The 21,477-nt window shown below is 44.2% G+C and overlaps 1 protein-coding gene across 1 annotated transcript in view; it reads right to left on the minus strand.

The window, feature by feature from the left end:
- NTSR1 (neurotensin receptor 1) overlaps positions 1-21,477 on the minus strand; it is a 62,250-nt gene that overhangs the window by 12,834 nt on the left and 27,939 nt on the right. Inside the window, exon 2 of the mRNA XM_054846029.1 lies at positions 4,714-4,915. Within this exon, the coding sequence (XP_054702004.1) occupies positions 4,714-4,915 (202 nt within the window). The remainder of the gene's footprint in view (positions 1-4,713; positions 4,916-21,477) is intronic.

Consider the following 21,477-nt stretch of genomic DNA (forward strand, 5'->3'; position numbering starts at 1 on the left):
GAGGATGGGCTGCAGGTTGCTGTACTGATGGGGACAATTAGTCACAAAACTGTCCCCTTTTGAGAAGACACGGTGGCCAGACAGTGCTTTCATACTGAGCCAAGCTAAATATGCCCTGATTCTTGAGCAGCTGTTTGGAAATGTGAGACTGAGATGGGGAAGGTTTATATTGGCTCTCTACGTCTGGATACAGTATGCGATGGTCTGGGCAGTGTACGTGAGGTTTTGCCTGCTGAAGGCTGCTTATTCTGAAGGATGTATGTGTGCATGTGTGTGCTTAAGATTTATTTAGGATGTTATCAAATGATTGGCATATCTGGCTATGCAATTGGAGAATATTCACCCTTCCACGAAGCATCACACAGCGCCCAAAAGACTCAGCTTCCCAGCACTACCGTATAGCCAAGGAATAATAACAAAAATTGGAGGTGGTTTATAATTGGAGAAATGGAAGAAATATTGGATGGATGAAGGAGGGTATGAAATCTCTTGGCAGGAAGTATTTTTAGAGGCAGCACTGGTGCAGACGTTGCCCTGTTATCCTCACAAAAGAGCTGGGAAGCTGCCAGCGCCTCGAGCTCTCTGAGTTTGGATCCTCACACCTGGTGAACGCTGACAGCAGAGACAGAATTACAATCAGAAATCACATACTTAATGAATTAATGAGGTGGCTCCCAGGCAGCAGGGCTCACACGTTCCTTGATCCCGATCTCCCTAATTATTTTGTACATGACCATTTTCAGACAGAGCCAAGAAAATACATAAATGCTACCAGAGAGGAGGAAAATGATATTGTGGATGTTTTGAATGAAGCTGTTAGCCTGACCACTTTCAGCTCATATTTCAATGCAAATAAATACATAATCTCAGTAGATCTGGAAGAAGGAAGGAAGGTGTTTGCTGCTCTGATCTCATCCAACAGCTCTGCACACCATGAACTGCAGAAATTTCTTTTCTGAGCACTAGTTTTACAAGTTCTGAAACATCTCACTCTTAAAACAAAATCAAGCTCTCTGTGCTTCAGGCCAAAGTTCACTTTTGGAAATGGAAAATACTTTGACCCCCATGAAGATCTGATTTTGTGCCAACAGTTTTATTAGTGCGGACAAGTGTCATTTTTCTTTTCCCATCCTCTTCCATAAACTAACCTAGACTGTGTACATGGTTTTGGCTGCCCTGGATCCCAGGATAAATCATGTGCGTCCTTGTTTATTTTTTGCTGCTTTTCAGACAGCTCAGAGGCCTGGTTTATTAAAAAAAAAAAAAAAAAAACAAAAACAGGTGACAAAAGTAAATATGAATCAAGCACCTCCAGTAATCAAGTGCATCTGAAAAATGAAATGAAGCAGGATTTCACTCACACTTGCTAGATAAAAAAAGCCTTTCTGCATGATGTGGTGAATCACAGACAATACTGACAGTAGATTTCTTATTTGCTGGATCTTCCTCACTCCAGAAAAGGGGCAAGCGCCCGCTCCTTCATTGCCTCCCAGCAGGGAAGGGAGCTCAGTCCTGCTGCCAGGGTGGCACTGCGGAGATGCACATAATATCTGTGCATTGCTGCCACGGGGCCCCGCGGTGCCACCTCTGACCCACTTCTGCACCATTTCAGGCTCCAGACTGAAGCCCTCGCTATTGCTAAGTTTTCTCAGCTTTTGCAATACATAACAAAAGCAAAAACTTGCGTGTAGGAGAAGAAGAAGAAAATTAAGCTTATTGTTCAGAGAAAGAAGGGCTGTTTTTCAGTGCATTGGAGGAAACGTGGACCTGTTGATGAGGGATGCTCTTCCACCACCACCGAGCAATGCCCAGGAAACGGCAGGTGTAAATTTAGGTCTTTCTCTTATTATTCATGAAGAGCTCTCTCTTCTTGATGTCAAAAGAGTATACAATACTAAAAGGCGAGAGAGAGGTGTGAGATGTTGTAGTGCAAGTGAGAAAAGGCAGCTTCTCGCTTAATGGCAGTGGGCAGAAGCGTTAAGAAACAGGAAAAGATAGCAGGGAACCGAGGGACCTGCACGGCCCCATCCGGGCAGGCTCGGTGCCGAAGCAAGGCTCACTTCTTATCCCCGGGTGGATGCTGGTTAACTGGGGTGCAGAGACGGTAAATAACTGCAGCCCGACAAGATAATTTTGGGGAATTTGATGTCTTCTGGGTTTTTCTCTCCTTTTTCTCAGTGGTCGAAGCCAGGGTGCACATGACAGCTTGCATATAGCATGGGCATAGCGCTCTGTGTGGGATATATCCCTCGTGAAAAACAGCTGGAAAAATCTGGAGAGAAATCTTATGGAGGTTTTTGGTGGCTTCTCTAGGGCCAAGATTTCCTTCCTTATGGTCTTGGCCAAAGCACTTCAGCTGCCAAGAGCTTTGCCATGAAAAGCACCAGTCAGAAATCTTTCTGCTAACAAACTCTCACTGGCTAATGTGCATGAGGACTCTCACAGTTTAATAACAGTACTGGCATACTTTATTAGATTTTTTTTGGGTACTATTTTTGAACAGCCTTTGCTTTATCATCTGTCAGTTTATGCTACCAGATTCCTTGGTCTTTTCCTCAGCTTATTTAATTAAGCCATCCAGTATTTTGCAGTACAGCTCAATTCCTGGGTGCAGAATCTTTTATTTAACCTTTGTCTGAACCAAAGCTCTGCAGAAAAAGAAAAGGAATAAAGTGATATATGCAAGGCTTAAGTTGCTGTTGACTGAATAATTAAAATGCTGGGCTAGTTCAGCTTTTTCAGAGTCTCTGTGTGTGAGCAGGTCTGGTTTTTAGCTTTACATATCAACAAGCAAAGGCAAAAGAAAAGGATTATTTATGATTACCCTAAATGTGGTTGTTTGGAAGAACAGAAAAAAAAAATAAATTAATCTCTTTCTGTCTTCATCCGTGGAGAACAGAGTTGTGTCTAGTCTCTCCGTGAAGTTATGAATACCCACCTGAGCAGTTCATAAATGGCCACTTGTGCTCACAGCTATCAATGTTGTTTGAGACACTGCATCTGCAAACATGAACCCTTTACTGCATGTGAAATATGGATGAAGGTATTTTCCAAAATAGGGCTTGGGAATTTGACTGAAATATGTTTAGATAGCCAGCCCTCAAAGGGCTGCAAAATTTAGTTAAAATCATAATGGATGGGGCCCTGAGCAACCTGATCTAGTTGGAGACGTCCCTATTTATTGCAGGGGATTTGGACTAGATGACCTTTAAAGGTCCCTTCCAACCCAAACTATTCTATGATTCTATACAAGAAGTAGCATTTTTTAAAAAAAATTCTGCTGCATACTAATTTGGCTTGGGGCAAAAAATGTCTTTTTTTTATATATTGTGATTAGCTGGGTCAGAGTCTGTAAAACACTGGGTGCAATATCTGATGGGAGAAGGTAAAGTGCAACTCACAGACGGGTGCACACTCATCCCTTGGGAGCTCTGCTGGGTTTATAGTGAGACATTTGGCCCCCAGGAAGGGAGATAAATCGGAGTCACCTTACCCCAGAGCTGAACGCTTGACTGGGGAGATGTTATGTGCAAGACAGGACTAGGGGAATTCTCCCACCGTAGACAACACAGCGATCGCCTCTGCCACTGTCTCACTTCAGGTTTTCAAGTGTGCAGTGGAATTATTTCTGGGATGTTATAAAATATCAAGTGTATGGGATTACCTGAGGAATGTTTTGCTGTCAAATCGGTTTTGTTGTTATCAAAGTTTTGAAGAGGAGAAACATCAGGAAGAGTCTGAATCGATCAATTTATTTTTTTTTTAATCTGAGTCATTTGGCCAGTATTTTTCTAACAGACAGAGGCAAATTGACATCTGAATTAAAGCTGTGATTGATTGCAAAAATCTTTTCTCCTATGTGTGTATCTTCAGGGGAAAAGTGATTTTCCACATGCCTCCAACGAAGCAGAGAACACCTTCAGAGCAGCTCCTGCTTTTACCTTGGGATCAGGGGAAGGAAAGCCACCAACACCGGGCTTCCAAAGTCTCTGCTTGTAACAGCTGAGAGGAATTTGCACATCTAATTTACCATAGGCAATGCCAGTGGGGCTGCATACCCTGTGCTATGTCCACTCTAGCTGATCCCTTCAAACGCAATCCCACGAAAAAAGTTTGGCTTTAAAACTACATCAGTCCCCTGGTCACACTCAAAGCCTAAAACCAGCACCAGCTGAAAGAGGTGTTCAGGCTGGAGCTGGCCAGAAAGAGAAAAACAAAGAGGAAAGCGTGTTGTTATCAAGTTGTTTCTGTTTCATAGAACATGAAATAGATTTTTTTCCTTAAATTTGATTTATTTTCCCTCAACTTCTCCCCCACTGAGCACAATTAATTAAATAATACTTAAATCTCTCTCGAGCTTCTTTTCTTGATATGATTTTTCTAGGAGAAAAAGAAAATAGTGGAAAATAGAAGACAAAATTCCCTAGAAAACTCTTGGTGACTCAGCAAGAAATATATAAGGAAGGAAAGAGACCATGAGACCAAGAGAACAAACAAATTTATTTTCCAAAGTCTGGGGCTTTGAGACAAGAACTGGACAATTTGGCCAAATGTCAAAGCATTTGGGGGCAATTGGGATTTCCAAAAAGAGCTACTTTTAATTTAAAATATGTGTTGGGTGAAAGCATTTACCAATTTCAACGTATTACTCTTCAAATCATATTTACTTTGACACCTCTAGCCCATTCCATGCCAAGATAGGTGTATACTTACGTAGGACCCTCACGCCGTGCTTCAAGGCTTGCACGCGGCTGGGCTCCATGGACATGCTGAGCATCGTCTGCTGCCCGCCGATGGTGCAGACCTGGTTTTCCTGGGCAGCCTGCTTGAACATGACCATGAGCTGGTTGGCGATGATGGTGTTGAGCACAGAAATGACGACCATGGGGAACACAAAGGAGATGAAAGTGTTGACCTGCGAGGGAGAGATGCGGCACGGTCAAGGGATGAGAAGGATCAGTGGAGCAGGAGGTTGTGTTCTATTTCTCACAGCAATAGAGAAACAGCCTGCAGTGGAAATCTTGTCCCTCCACTTACTCTGCTGGCTTTGGCTTTTGAAGGCTTATTGCACAGAGGGAAAACTCACCCACCAGGGGCATACATTCATTCACGTGGGTCAACACTCAAAAAAGGCAAATTCATTCACATCCAATTATGTTGTCTTCCCCTTTTCAGTGCAGTTCATTGCCAGAAATGTCTCGACCGAAACATGCCATTCATCTCATCTCACAAACAGCAGGATGCTTCTTGGCTTTCATTCTGCATAGCGTGACTTCTAAATAACTGTATGTTATTGTCATTTTTCTTTCTTATGAGCACTCCTTGGGATCTTTTTAACTTACTTTTTTGTGCTCTGTTCTTTCCTTGTATATTTAATGATAGCATTTTGTTATCTCCTAATCAAATTATCCAATAAACCTTGTGCCTTAAAGGATTAAAATTGATCAGAATAAACAAGTGGAAGTTGTAATGTTTTTAGTACAAATTATTTGATTACTACAGTTTTGATAAAATTAAATGGAGGATCAAATTAAGCAGTGATTGAATCAAGTGGAAGTCACTGTTCGTGTCAAATAAAAGCAGGAAGGCTTTATGAGAACCTTCTGTGCTGTCTAGAAACCCCGCTGGAGCTGAGCTGAGCAAACGGCAGCCCAGGGAAACAGAGGCGTGTGCGGGATTCGCCTGGATGTTTGTGTCAAGGCTGCTGTGGAGGGGTGGTGAGCTGCCGTGCTAACCCTCCCTGCAGCACGGAGGGGCTGGCTGCCCGCGGGGCTCGTCCTCGCCGCTGTATGGCTCAGGAGAGGCTCGGCACATCTCTGACATGAGTGTGCGATGAATCAAAAGCCCCTTAAATTTTTAAAATTTCAAAATATTAACAAGAATTAAACTGTGTGCTGCAAATCACCGTGGAAGAAATTTTATTAAAAGTGATAAAACGACAAAAAGCTAAAACTACTAAAACCGATAGGGAACGTTGCCCTGTGGCAGGGTTACAAGGCATTCTAACTTCTTCCCCAGATAGCCACATGACTTGCACCTTGGTGCTCTAAAACACAGAAGCAATCCTGCACTCCAAGCCAACCCCACGTCCCTCTGCAGAAAGCCTCATCTACAAACAGGTGCTCCGTCTGCTCGGATGGACACATCTCCTCCCCACCCACCCACGCAGCACCATCACCTCAGTGTACAAGCATTTGCTGTACACTCGGTATCTCGTGCAGATGTGTGGTCTCTTTGCTCTGTAGGGATTGAAAAACGCCAGGGATGAATGGAAAGATGGAGAAAGAATCCAACCACACCCCAGGATGCTACAGGGGAGCCATGAAAGAAAGAAATAACAAGGACGTAAGCATATGGGAAGCAGGTGCACTGGCAATCAGAAGCACTTAAGTATCCTTGTTGATAAATTTGAGAAAGTTGCAACTCCTCTTTTGGTGAAGACAGGCAGTGTTGTTGTTGCCAAAGTTTTCTTTAGATGGATCAAGTCTCTATACAGCTTTATGCTCCAGAGCTCAATGCGTTTAGCAAAAGCACCAGCTGGGTTTCGTCTCTCGCAACCCACATGGTGAGAACATCATCTCTCATTTATGCTGGTAATAATAATAGAGCTCCTCTGCGGACTGAGGAAATTCCTAGATATACCCCACCATTACAAGCTGTTAATGGCCCATTTTGTTAAATATATGGAAGTTTTCTAAGCTTCTAAAAAATAACACATCTCACAGCCTTCTGCGTATAAAGAAGAGTTATGTTTTGGAGTCACCTCAAGACACAAAGAAAGATCATTAAGCAATAGGGACCAAGTTCTCTGGTGGCACAAAATGACACAGTTTCACTGAGTGATTTGTGCTTGTAAAGAACCTGCTTCATTTATTTAACCTTCACGATGCAGCTGGGCTGCATTGGTGCACACAAGGGTGAAATGATTTGCTCAGACTTACCAGATCAGACTAAGAAATCAGCCCTGTAGTTCCCCACTCCTATTTCTATGGCTTTAGTTGCTGAGCGTCCTTCTTTTCTACTGCTGAACAATGTTTGCACATCAGCAAAAGGAAACGCTTAACTCTGGAAATGCTTTGCTCTGTCATCTGCGCTTCAGAATTTATTGGCTTGCATTCAAAACCTTTGCCCTAGCTATGAATTAGTCTTGCCTAATATAATTATGCAGAACTCAAAAAGTCTTTTCTGAGCTTTATTTAAAGCCTTGATTCATTCCATAATTGTATTGTGAAGTCTTTAAAGAGCTTGGAAAATTGGCTAGAATAGCATTGACTTTCCCTTTTATGAATTGTTATAGTAAAAGTGTGAAAATTGCATGCTTTCTATGAAAGACTATATTTAAAGGCTTTTTTCTGCATCTTGACTTGTACCAAAACTCTCATATAGTTAAAAAAAATAATCAATATTTTCCCCAGAGGCAGAAGGTTTTAATTTGTGGAAAGAATTATTTGCAAACACAAACTCTCGAGGACAATAAAGGCTAGAAGAGCAAATCCTCCTCCTGCAAACTCCTTGTATTCAGTGTTTTTTTCTGACGAGCTGCTTGCTGGATTGTGTGAGTCCAGACCCCGGCACGCTGTGCAGGTCAGGGCAGCAACAATTCGTTTCCAGGTGACTTTGCACACTGCGGGAGCTGATGCCTCAAACGCCTCTTCAAAGCCAGTGGAAAGTTTCCCACCTGCTTCAAGAGGAGCTGGTCTGCGATCCCAGGATGACACATTCAAAGGTCTTCAGGAGCAGGAAGACTTGTATAGGTGTTTAATGGGATTTTTTACAGCACTGAAACTCCTAACTTCAGTGGGACTCAGGTGGCTATGGCTGTCAGTGAACACCTGTGGGAGCCTTTGAGTCCTTATATACCTTTACAGATCGCTTTGGCCCAGGGAAAGAGGATTTAGACAGTGTCCAGGTTCATTTTTGACCTGAAAGTCTCAGGCTTTATGTTGGCTCACCGTGGAAAGGACAGCTTATGCAGTACTGGATCTACGCTAATTCTGTATTCAGGGCTGTTTGGATGCAGAAGCAGAGTGGTCTGGCCATATCTCTGCTGTCACCAAGTGTGGTTCAGTCTGATTCTCCTCTCCATTAAAGCTGATGTGTTTGCATCAGTGTAAACCCACCGGATCCGAGGGTTCTGCTCAGCACCGTGACGGGCAGTGACGTGCGGCATGAGCACAGGGCAGAAGCACAGAGCTGTGCATGGAAAGGCTTAGCACTGGCTGCTCTCTAGTGTAAAAAACACCCAACACCACAAGCGCTGTGACTGTGTGCTAAATCATTAAAAAAAAAAAAAGAAAATCCAATACTACAATGTTTGCCACTGGCAGGAGAGAATGAAACACTAACCCACTTCCATGCTGCTGTCGCTCCTGTAATCAGTGCAGTCCTGAAAGCCATTCAAACACCAGGCTGGCAGCATCTGTGGGATGGGATTAGTCCTCAGGACCAAATTGTGTTTCATCTCGCACAGAACAGCAACCTTCCCTTCCAGCACTGCCTGAGCAGTAACACTCTTCTCTGCCTGCGCTGCGCAGGACGGTGATGACATGGATGCCTTCTGAGGGTGAGCTCCCAGCAGAAATCTCTGCCTAGACCCTGTCCCCATGAAGGCGTCCCTGAGATATCCCATCACCTGAGGGATGCAAAGACACGGCAGTGACCCCCGCTCTGACCCAGCCAGTCCTCAGAGGTACAACACAGAGGTGGTGACGCTGATCTTCCCGGCCCCGACTTGGCGGCTGTGGGCGTCCTGCCCTGCCCAGGCTCTGAGCCTCCCTGGCTCTCCAACGATGCCGCACTTTTCATCCCAGCTTTCTCTTAGCCCCCTGTTGCCAAAGGTGATTTTAATTCCAGCTGAAATAAGCAGGGTTTTGCAGGACACAGAAGACAGAGCAAAGCTGGGGATGTGACTTCGTAAGCTCATGAGAAGACAAATGGAAATTTATGGAAATTAAGTCACACTTCTGGGGAAAAGGGAAAAAACCCCAATTACCAGCCTCTCTCGGTCAGCTCAGGAAAATTCAGACTTTGCATGAGACTAGAGAATTTGGCATGATGAGAGTTTTCTTCTTCCTTCCAAACAGGAGTGAGGGAGAGACCTGGGGGAAGGGACCAGCAAAATGAACTGACACAAAAGCAGAAGCCGGTGCTTGGGTTTGTGACTCTTCCTAAATCTTTTCTACGGCAAACTGCTCCCCTGGCTCTGCTGAGCATGCTGATGTGATTTGCTTTTGCCAAGTCGTCCCTCAAATTATTTGCCTGCCGTGGTTTCCCTGGGTTACCACTAAGAGTGGACATCAGCTCGTTCGCAACGGTGATGGGGAAGATGAGCATATAACTTCACGGAGGAACTCCCCAGAGGGCTTAAATGAGTCCTGTAAATCAGAAATTTTGTGAAGGTTTATTCATTTGTGCTCCAAGATGACTTCTGGAGGAGCACAGACTCACAGTCCACTTGGAAGAAGATAGGTTTTCCATCCCTCCTACAAGCCCAGACTTTTGTCTTATATGTATTTGAAGGGGAGGAGGGAAAATATTACGTTACAGGCATTTACAGGTCACCGTCGCTCCCAGCAAAACTCAGCCTGCAGCTGACTGTTCCCATGGTCCATCCGTGCATGGCCTTGAGGGGTACAGAACTGTTAATGAGTGTTTGCAGATGCTTTACGAGGTCTTGGAGCACTTAAGTAGTTAAAAGTAAAAAATTAGGCTAAAGGCTCTTCCTGGAGATACAGTAGCAAGTTAAACACCTCCACTGGAAGTATTTATAATAAAAAAGCCAAGAACCAGAACTATTCATAATATTTTCAGTGAGAGAGCTTTGATGAGAAAATGTTCCTTTACTAAGATCGTAAAAGATTTTTGAACTTGTGTCTCGTGTTTTACCACAAGCTGGACTTTTTTTCTAAGTAAATGAAGTCCCACAAAGTAAATGAAGTGAGAAATGCCGGTCGCAGCAGCAGCACAGCGTGGTGCCCCACACCGGTGCATCCCACAAAGCAGCAGCCGGGAGTAAGACTCCTGGAGTGGATGTGATGTGAGGGGTAGGTGACATTTAGGGACAATTTTAGCTCTGGGTTATGACAGAGATTTTGTGGCAGAGACCAAAGATGTTTCCTCTTTGTCCGATAAATGGGGCGACAGCAGAGCCAAATTCTTGGTCTCTGCCAGCGCCACGTCTCTGGAGACACGGCCCCTTCCAGCAGTGAGCTGGGGTGCTCAGAGCAATTTCTACCCCTTCCTCTTTGGGGATGTGAGAAGGACAACTGAAACAGAGAGAAGAAATGTGGATGATGGTGAGCTGGTAAAACCTCACCCAGACTGACTAAGCTTCTCTCGTACTTAATTTCCCCCCAGCACGCCTGCCTGCCGGCTGGGAAACGCTGTGAAACGGCTGTCAGCCTTTCTGTTTTCCGCTGGGGATGATTTCTCATTGCAGAGACTCTCCTCTGGTCCAGCCACCCCTTGAGGACATGCCTGGGGAAATGACTGAGAAACCCAAAAGGAGCTGAAAACTGTCTCAGGAGGAGATTTGTCTTTGCTGGTTTCCTGGAAGTGGTGATGGAGAGGACTGAGGATGCAGAGTATCGTTTGATTCGTGGTTTTGAGCAAAACAATTAAACCACATAGCTGGGATTTAACAATCTACTACATTCTGGTTCACCTCATTTCCAATGGAAATGAAAAGTAAATTATCCTCCCCCTGACTGTGGAGGCAGTATTGTTAGCATATGTCAATCAGAAAAGCACATTCTGCTACATCAACATTCGGCTGCCAAAAAATCTTATTTGACTAAATGTACTTTACAAAATTACCAGTTATCTCACTCAGTGGCTAGAATTAGCTTTTTTTTAACCACCCAGTGGATAATTTCAGCCTTTAATAAGCACAGTGCCGCATTCCTGGATACAGCAACCTGTAGAAGACAAAGCAGGAAGGGGAAAGGCACATGGTGTTGGCATGCCAAAAGGAGCATTTGGCAATGGCACTCATGTTTGAGGTTCACAGGATGTATCTGATGATAAATCCAAAGTTGTTTGGTTTGTTTTTTTTTTTCCCCCCAGTAAATAAATTACCATCTAATTAAGTCCCATCTTTGCATAGCTTTCCAAATTTCCATGCCAAGTATCTCGCAGTTATCAGCTAAATGCCATTCCTTAGATACAACAGGGCAGGAGAGGTCTGCGTTTGTGAGTGATGGACAAAACAACAACTGCTTTTGTAGCTGTTCCTGGTACAGACAGGAATGTGGAAGCTGAAAAACTGCAGCCTAGGAAGGGAATTCAGCTCTTCTGGAAATTTTAGAGGAATTGTATTAATTTCGGAGTGTATTAGCACTAGATTTTAATAGAAAAAATTTCCAATCTTTCCTCTGTCTGGTCATTCATTCAATAAATATCTAAATCAAATCTGCAGATTCAAGGAGGAAGCTTAAAAGAGTATGGAAGTGAGAGACTAGACGAAGGAATCCAGAATGTGCGAGTGGGTATCGAGCACTACTGGGGACCTGTACTGCAGGATGCAGGCGCCGGTCCTTATCTCAGACAAGTGCATCCTGGTATGGAAACACAAATCCTGGATAAATAGGAACAGGGCCAAGTGCTGGAGCCTGCGTGTATATCTGGAGCTCTAACAGCGTACTTGAGGAGCAGCTCGATCTTTACACATTGCTGGTTTTAACTCAGGCAGGTTTGCCTGTCACGTTTTATTTCTGGCAGCTGCTGTCTCAAGCAACCCTGACAGCGTGATGCAGTGTGACACAGCCGTCACCCTCGGACGGAGGCTGTCTGGTGACGTGGATGGGCAGCGCGAGGTGCCCTGGGCAGGCTCACTTGGCGGCTGCATGCGGGTACGGTCAGATCCTGCATCCTTGCAGGGTGCCCTCGCACCACCAGACAGCACGACACAAACCACGCTGCCTTGACATACAGAGGGACTTCATCAGCTGGGTGAAATGGCTCTCCTCTTGCCTCGTAACCAGGAACCGTATGTGAGTATCTGATGCAGATCCAAGTGATGGGACATTATATCCCATCATTAACTCAATGAATGACTGAAGACAAGATACCAAACTCCAACTAATACTTTATCTTTAAAACATTCTGAGAAATGTCCACAAAAGACTCTGTTACCACACCGTAAAGCCCTGTACCTCTTCTATCCAGCTATAGGTGAGTATGGATGCCATACATCTTCTCCAAGGTAATGGAGTGTGATGGTGTGAGCTGCTCTAATCCCATCCCAAACAGCTCCCCTGTTCATCTCCAGGAGCTGTAAGCGCAGACCAGCGAGATTGAGGAGCACCTTCACTCTGCCTCAGCAAGGCCTTTTCAAAAGCGTTAAATATCAAACCCAGACATTTCAAATAAAGGTTATGGTGATGTGAAACGTTGCTCACAGGCACAGGTATCTGATGTCAAAATGTTACAACCAGCTAGGAATTACAGAAGCAAACCTTGAAGCTAGGACACAGCTGCGTGGGGACAAGGGGATGGATGGCAGTCACAAGCAGCTAAACCTCCGGGAGTCGGGGCAGTGATGCGGATGTGAGCCTGATCTAAACACGGAGACGAGCAGGACATCAAATGTGTGTCATTCATGGAAAAAGAAAACAAAGAAAAGCCTCAAACGCTGGCGCATCCTGCCCAATCTACCTCTGATTAAATAACTCTGCGGGTTTTGCTGACCTCAGCTGGCATCAGCTGCAGGAGCTTGAATTGGCCAAACCTCTGTGTTTCAGACCTCTGCAGGAGTCCCAGTTTTCTGCTTGTTTTGGATAGGGTCTGGGAATAGGGGACTGCAGGTACTGTTGCTTAGGTGAAGAAAGAGAGCACACAAGTCTGAAGATAAACTACCAGATGGATCTGATGGATGCTCCCAAGTGACCGGACCAGGTCCTGTTCCCATGATGCTACTGCCTTGCACCCATTAATGTTAATGAGACTGATAATTCATTGCATGGCAAGGACATCTGAGTCTCTGTTACTGACATATCCATTTACTGGCCTTATTCACTGGAGGAAAACCCCCCAAAAGACAATTCAGAGGATGATACAAAAGACTTGTGCATGAGCTCTGCCTGCTTGCTTCTATTAAGGTGTTCCAGGTTTTGTATTGGTAGATATTTATATCAGAAGAAAATGCAGGTTACTACAAGGCTTACAGCGGCAGCATGCACTGTTTGCAGTCTGTGCTGTACTTTCAGATCTACAAGGTTCAAGTACCCGCAACTCACTGCAAAAGAGGAGTTGTTCAGTACAGCCTGGTGATGTGCAGGAACCGCTCACAGGCTGGCGATCTCTCTCTGTGCTGGCTGGCTGCCTCCAGTGTTGTCTCCAAATGGCTTACACCAGACATGAACTCTTCCAAAGGGCTTAATTTAGCTCTAGCATTGAGATCAGAAGGAGGATCTGCTTAAACTCTGTTTTCATTAGCATTTTGTGTTTGCTCCAGAGTAGTGATGTTTCCCTGGTACCGTGCCTTCCCTCTTTAGATCCGTGGCCATCATGAGAGAATGGCCAGTCAGGGTAACAGTTTCAAGCCTGTGTGTGGTCCCACACTGATGAACTATAATGGGAATGCAGAGCAGCTAATGATCTTGAGAAGTTAAGTTAATCACATACTCTGCAGGAGTTAATCAGATACAGAACAGATGGAAATAAATTGCATACTGACAAAAAAATCCATCATATCTCTATGGCAAAAACATTCCTCCAGCTTTCCCATTCATAAATCTCCCTCCACGGAGAAATCATTTGTTCATAAAAAACAACATCTGATGCAGAACAACTTAAATGGGTCTCTTGTTCATGATGGGTTGGCAAAGATGTCAGAGCACTGAATAATGGTGGCATTCCTGAGCTTGACTGGATACCTGAAGAGATTATTTAACCTCATTTCTATGCATAGTTACAATCCTGTGACCTAAAGTATTTTCAGATTTATCATAAGTAATAGCAAAAAAGGTATGATTCATACATAAGTGTTTGATATAAATCTTATTATTCCTAATTGTACACAAGGGTAATACCTAAGTATCAAACTCCCTGGGGACCTCAGAGCTCTTCATTACCATGCTAAATGCCAGAAAACCACCTTCATTTTAACTATTCATAAGAGAAAACGTCCTTTCCTCCTGATCTTTGGGAGACCAGTCTCAAACCTGCATGGTTCTCCTGATTCCAGCTCCCAAAGAGAGAGAAAAGCTGTGAAATTCAGGAAATCCTGGAAATAATGGACTGGATGATGGGCAAATGGGAAGGTTTTAAGGTTTGCAACAGTCCGTTGCAGAATGCCTGGTTGTACATCGTGGATATCCACCTTTATCACTTGATAAAACTGAAGGGTAAAAGACTGTTTATTTAGAAAAATGAAAGAGTAAAACAGTTACAAAAAAAACCCCACCCAAATCAAATAGCACCCAAAACAAAACAAAACCTACCAAAAACCCCAACCTAAAACACAAACAATCCCAAACCCTCACTAGGATTATGCTTGATGAAGATGATGAAGATGGATTTGGCGAACTTGAACATCTGACTTCAGTTAATCCAGGCCCTCCTGCCACTGATTTAAGAGGCATATATGGAAGTGAAAACAGAAGGGTTTTGGCCCAGGATTGCTGCTGCCTTCCTGGACCTAGTGACGGAGGAAGGAAGAAGTGACAGAGCAGCAGTGGTGATCCTCCATCATCATTAACCTGAAAGTTTTAAATCTTCTCTCCTTCCTCCTTCCGGAAATCTTCCTTCTTAGTTTCCTGTGATTGGGTACATTGAGCTACTAGGTAAATTAATTAAATTTACCCAATTTTGCTTGCAAACAATAATAAAGTCAATTTGTGCGCTGTCAGTTTACTGGCCTCGGCTTTGCTCCTCAGGTCTAGTTATCCATAGCACTATTTAGGGCAATATTTTTGGTTGAACAAAAACTCAGTGAATAATGTTCTTGATTTTCCCTTTGAACATGTAGGTCTTTGTTACTATTTCCCCCTCACCCTCCCCAGCAGCTATATTCTACTGAAGGGGAAATAATACTTCAGCTTCAAATGACAGGTTGGAAATATGCTTTAAATAATTTACCAGTGCAGTTGGATTTCAGTTCTCCCTATCTGCTGGTATTTTGGTTCCTACTTGTTTTTGCCAAAGGGATATTGCCCATTGCCTATCACAATTTATTTTGTTTTCTCCAGTTCTGCTGCTTGTCAGCCCTCTAAATAATTTAATAAATGTTCATACAGTGCCTAATGCTCCTGACGTCTGAGTAATCCTAATCCAGATTTTGCAGTCTATCTTCTTGCCTGTCTTCTTTTCCACTGGGCATTGCACAAGCCGTGGGGGCTCACGTGGTGGACATTCATCCAAAGAAAGTGCCTCCATGGCTTGGTGCTTCCCCTGGTACGGGCTGATGCTCTCTGTTGAGGGTAGCTAATGATGTCCTTGTCAAAACCAAGAAAATCATCCTCTTGCCTGTGCTGTTAGCCATGACTACAAGGCAGGGCAGCTTTAATCACGACTGCTCAGCACATCCAACGCTCTTGCTCCCGATGCACGGGTTTTGCAGCCTGGGACGGGTGCAGGAGTGGCAGCCACCGCAGCCTTAATGAGAGGACAGATTACACGTGTGTCTTACAGGTGTATCGCCATGCAAATAAATCACAGCGGCTGTTTTTCTGAGCTGATACTGGGATTGTTGCTTCTATAACGTCTGCTTGTTATTCCATCCTTCTTCAGTTCGTGCTTGTGATAGTTGTAACAAATGAGACTGGATAGTCTCTCACAGAGCATGCCAAAAAATAATCAAACCATGGTGACAGTCAATTCTCCCCCATCTTTTCTTGTTCTGTTAATATTGAGTCATTTCAGTCCTGATAATCAAAATGGATGGCTTTTGCCTACGTGGGTATGAAGTTACTTGCAGGGAGCAGGCCAGTGTGGGGATTTCTAGTCAGTGTTTTAGGAGTAAAATAAAGCAAAAGGTGTAAGCATGGGAGTATAATAAGCAAAGATTTCTAACTGCGAAGAGCAGTAAACAGTTAAATTAAACGCCGCTTTCTTTCTTTCTTCCCACACTCTCTTGGCAATGTATGGTCGATGGATCATGACAGAGAAGAATGTGGGTCTGTTCTGCTCACGCGGTGACTATCAAGCTTCAGTCTTACACCTGGCACGTGGCAGCACCACAGCCAAGCACGGCCGTGCAGGAGCGGGGTGCTGGGCTCCCCTCTGCCGCTGGCGGCCAGGCTGGGTGCCACGCCGGGGCCAGAGCGTGGGTGTGCAGAGCATTAGTGACCCCCCTCCCTCTTCTGCCCTTCGTGGGGGGGAGATGGAGATGCAACCAGCAGCTGGATGACAGGCGAGCACAGGCTCATCAAAGCGAGAGTGCAGGGTAATTAATAAATCAGCTCCATCCCCCAGGATGATACTGAAGATTTAAGATAGAGACTTCGCTATAAACCAGGCCTTCAGCCTGGTGCATGAGCCACGGACACTACAGAAGGATTTAAAGGAGACTTAATTTCAAAAAACAAATGTAAAGAGCAAATAATTCTCCTACTGAAAAACACATTGGACCTGATTCTGGTTTTGCATGTTCTGCTGGGTGAGGTGGAGGCAGACTGGGGTAAGGGGTGCTATAGGTGTCTGAGAGACAAGAGAGATAATGGCAAAGAATGATTTATCTGTTGAATTGTTTCAGGATCAAATTTTCTGCAGCTATTTGTAATATTTCACATATGCTGAAAAGTCACATTAATATAGCTGGTAAAATAACAGCTTGTCTGCTTAAAATAATTAGTAGTTGACAAATGTGTTGAATTTTAAATCCATGAGGAGCTTTGGTTAGCACTAATAAATGTTGATTAAGGTAGCAATTAAAATCTAACAATCTCTCTGGGGGTCTGAACTTTAAAGCTGAAGTTTGGAACATTCCTCAATTTACAGAGAAAATGCTGCAGTTCCTCCACAAGTTGCATTATTAAGCTGTGGCAGTGCGGATCTTTTGTCTTTATTACTTTCCAGTTCACACAAAATAATTGCAGCCTAAAGTAGTGCCCCACAGCCAGGAGCAGCAACCAGCACCTATCCTACTCTAACATCTGATCGACGTAAAACCCTTGGTACGACGGTGACATTTAGCAGTGTGAGGTTTTAGCTTTCTCTCAGAGTAAGTTAATGCTGTAAGACCCTCTTGAAGTCCCTATTTCCATGGCAGTCCTTCCCAGGAGGCAGTACCTGTCCCTCTTCTCATCAGGCTTTGAAGAGGGCTGGAGAGATCTCCATCTCTCCTTCAAGATGTTCTGCTTCAGAAATGTCGCTGACCTCTCCAAAACAAGCAAGGTCAAGTAGCGCTGAGTGTGCGCTCGTCTCTCCTGAATCTCTCTCCTGCGGCTCTGAGAGACCCGACTATGCATCTCTTAATCAGGATGATTGGATGAGCTACCAAGAAAACGTGTTGACTTGGTAGTGACTTGAGGAAGACTAAAATTATCTCCCTCAGCTGCCCTGGAGCAATGCAACCAAGGCAAATCAAGAAGCACATTTTTGTTTATAGAATTGTTTTACTGATTTATCATCATGGGACTATTCATGAAGGTCTCAGGTTCTTTATGATCTTACTAAACCTGAGAAAATTTCAGTCGCTTCCCTGCAATTTTCTATTTTTGCATTTGTATTTCATGGAGCATCTCTTCTGTGCTGGCCAAATCCTTTTTTTTCACTCTTGCTGTGGGCAAGGCATAAATCTAACACAAAACCAGATTTGTCTTTCTTCCTTTATCACACACTAGCTGTGTGTCCTCCATTAATTACATTTCATCCCCCAGTTCATAAGCTGAATGCCAGCAGGACAAAAACAGGAATACAGGGTGAACTGGGAGCAACTTGGTCCTCTCCTGTTCCAAGCGTAAATGGGTGTGCATCGGTATGTCTGCCCTTGTCGGGCAGCTTTAATCACCATGAATGTCATTATATTGTTATATTACAGTCTGTTTTTTCAGGTCTGCTCCCGATGACTTTGGGAGCAGCTGAAATAAAGTCCTTTTCCTGTAGAGTACTTGCAGTGGCTATTACTGAATAAATAGACCAGCAGAAAATTTGTGCACATTGTAGTCACTGTGTTCAAATCCAAGGACCGTGCCTGGGGGAAAGCTGGGAGGTCAGGAGGAAGCTGTGTCCCCTTCACCTCTCAGCGCTACTGCTGCTTCATCCTCCTCCTGGCCCCAGCATCCCCAGCTCCCGCTGCAAAGATCTTGGCTGCCTGTGAAACAGCCTCCATCCTGGACAGCTTCTCATTCTGGGAAGGACCTTTAATAATCTGCATAATTTTTAGGTGCTTTCTCAGCCCAGCCTGTGTGATCTGAGTGTGGCTGTTGGTTTCTCTGCAGCACTGTGTATTCCTCAGTACATTTGCTGAGTTCATCCATTGCTAAGGATATTTACAGCAAGAGAGAGCTGGAGAGCTGAGGATGTGAAGTGCTGGAGGAGGAAAGGGAAGAAATCTGTCCAGAGGGTGGAAAAAAAAAAAAGTCCATTCACTCTCAGTTGATGTGTTTATCACTTTTTTTTTTCTTTTTCTTTTCTCTGTTGTAAGGATGAAATACAAATGGCTCAGATAAATGCAAAAAGGGACAAAAACGAAAGCATGATAGCTGGAGATGCTTGGAGCTGTTTTTTTCAAAGGAGGCTTGAGAACTGGGTGCAATTGTGCATTTACATTTGAGTGAGCAATTTCCATGCCTAAAGCTTTGAGACAGGTTGCTCTCCATGCAAGATGGATGCAAGGGTTGAACCAGCCAGGAACTAGAGCTGCGATGGGGCATGAGAGACTGTTGGTGAGCATTGGCTCAGCTAGCTCGGCGCTGCAGTAGTGGGGCTTTTGGGGAAAACAGCAGCTGCTGCAAGAGGTTCCCAGGTGGACCCAGTCATCCTGGACGGGTCCATCCACAGCTATTACCACCTTTCACAAATAGGAGTATTAAAGCTGGCTGAGATGGGTCTACCTGTACTGCAATGGGTGCTCAGGGCTGCTGTGGAGACATCACCTTAGGTCTCAAAACGTTACTGTATGGGAAACCATGAGCTCCCTAGGAGAAATCAGGGTGATTACTCATGCACAGACTTCCAGACTACTTAAAAGGGCCTATTTAATATTTTTACAGTAATACTATGCACTCTGCTGCTCTTACTGTAGAATTACAGGTGTCAACCTGAGGAGAGGTGGGGGAGGCACATTTTTGGAGAAAAGTCATTTTGCCAGAGGGATGGGACAAACAGCAGGGCTGCACAGAGACCTGGCATCTCCAAGGGGCTCAGAGGATCTACAGGTTCCAGAGTGCTGACCTGCTGCCTCACAAAACCCTGAGGGTAAATCAGCAGGTAAATACACATATGGTGAGGAGAGTATGGAAGCATGTGTTGGCTCAAGTGGCGAGCAAGGAAAGGTGGAAGCAGAGAGAGAAATCCTAAATCTAGCGTAGCTAGAGAGGAAAGCAGGTATGAGAGCCGTCCTTCCCTGGTGACAATGTCTCTGCTGGCTAATTAAAACCCACTGCATTGAACAGGTCAGGTGCCAACGAGCTGCAGGTCCAAAGCCTAACTGAACAGCTGGAAGGCCACCGTAACCCCAAATCCGCACGGTCTTTCAGAAAACGATCCCAGGGCAAAACATATCAAGAAGGTCATGGCTCTCTACTGCAAACCATAACAAAGAAAAGTCCTGATTGCATTTCCATTTCTCAAAATTGATTTTCTCTTTTTTTTTCTTTTTTAAAGTGCAAAGTGAACATGTAGGACCAAAAGCTATGGGATAAGACTGCAAATGAGACTAATAGGCCAAATGTCAGATTTGTTTCTGGTGTAGCTGCTGAGGAGTCATTACTGAATACATTCTTTATGTAACCTACTTTGTTTTACGGCATAATCCAGCCACCAGATGACTGGCATGAGGAAGATGTTTTGTCTGTGGGCTGCTTCTTTTCTGTTATAAATTTCTTTGGATCTTACCCCAAAGCATCTGGCTGTAACATTTGAGATTGGCTAAAAGTCTGATGGATGAAGCAAGTCTGAGGTGCTGGGTTAATTAACTCCTTGGATTCTGTATGGAGCCATGGCTGCCTGCAAAGATATAAATTGCTGTTCCTTAAATTAAGATTCTGATCGCAGGTTTAGAGAAATCTCTATTTCCCCTGGTAGTTCAAACTCCTGTATAGCAATTTGCAGCCTTTTAACAGCAGGGTTGTTTTTCAGATTTACCTTTCTCAAAACCACAAGTCTTCAGGGAGGAATGGCTGAAATGTTGATTTTCTGCTGGAGCAGAAATCAGCTTCCAATGCCCTGACTTCTGCAATGCAAGAATCAGGAGCTAAACCTCTGCAGGTACCCAGTAACTCATGGTCCTGTTCAAGGATCTGAGTGCGGCTGTAGGTAACGTCACCCTCCGCTCACAGAGACGTTGCAGCTGATGTTGCTGGCACTTGCTGACACTGGCCTTTGCTATGCGTTAACTAAAATAATTTCCTTTTTTAAAAACAAGAATTTCAGTGCAAAAATTGCTGCTTTTATCCCTAAGGCAGGCTTCCCAGACACAAGACTCAGCCTCAGGTAGAAATCATTCCTCTCCCAACAGTTATGGAGGCAGAGTCCTTGCAGAAGAGGAGGTGATTTAGCAAGATGAAATAATCACAGTTTCATGAATGCAACCAGGATTTCCCTGTTAATTACCTAACCGGTTAATTAAGGGGCTATTTTTTTATTAAAATTAATTCCCATCTTTGTAAAATACATGGCTTAGAAAGGGGATAGTACAGAAGTGTTTATCACTGATGCCCTAAGATGCTAATTTCCCAATGTTATGACTTGTAATCAAGATTAATTTTCTCTGACTTATCCTCCAAAGGAAAGACTTTACACCAGTTTTGACATTTAAATTACCTTAGATTTGCAAGTCCAATATTGTCATAAATATTCATAGCCAAAAATTGAGTATTTAGTCTTTAATTTTTTAAATTTTTAATTCACTACTAAAAACTGGTTTCAGAACAGGCACAGAGAAATGAAGCACCTTTTATCTGGAGCACTGGGAGCATCTGGCTTTGCTACCCCAACAGTGAACCGACATACTACGTTTCTGTTTGACGCTGCTGTTGAACATCCCATACACCAAACATTTGACAGTGAAATATTCCTTTGATCATTTTCCTTACATCTATTTGCAAAAAGCTACTTTTACGTAGAAGTTATTGGACAGCACTGCCGTTGTTTTAGCATGTGTCACGTCCATTACTGCATGAATCAAGGAGAGGCCAGTGCAAACCACGAAAGCAGAGCTCCAGGCAGCCAGCAGCTGCCGGCACGAACCGCTGCCGCGTGCTGTAGCCGGCATCGCTGTGTCTGGTCTCTCCTCTCGGGCAGGCAGAGCATTTATGCTTTCACAGTTATACAGACAGAAGATGCTTGACTTGCCCTGAATGCCGTTCCTGTGCA

Source organism: Grus americana, chromosome 17 (assembly GCF_028858705.1).
Source record: "Grus americana isolate bGruAme1 chromosome 17, bGruAme1.mat, whole genome shotgun sequence".
Classification (NCBI taxonomy): Eukaryota; Metazoa; Chordata; class Aves; order Gruiformes; family Gruidae; genus Grus; species Grus americana.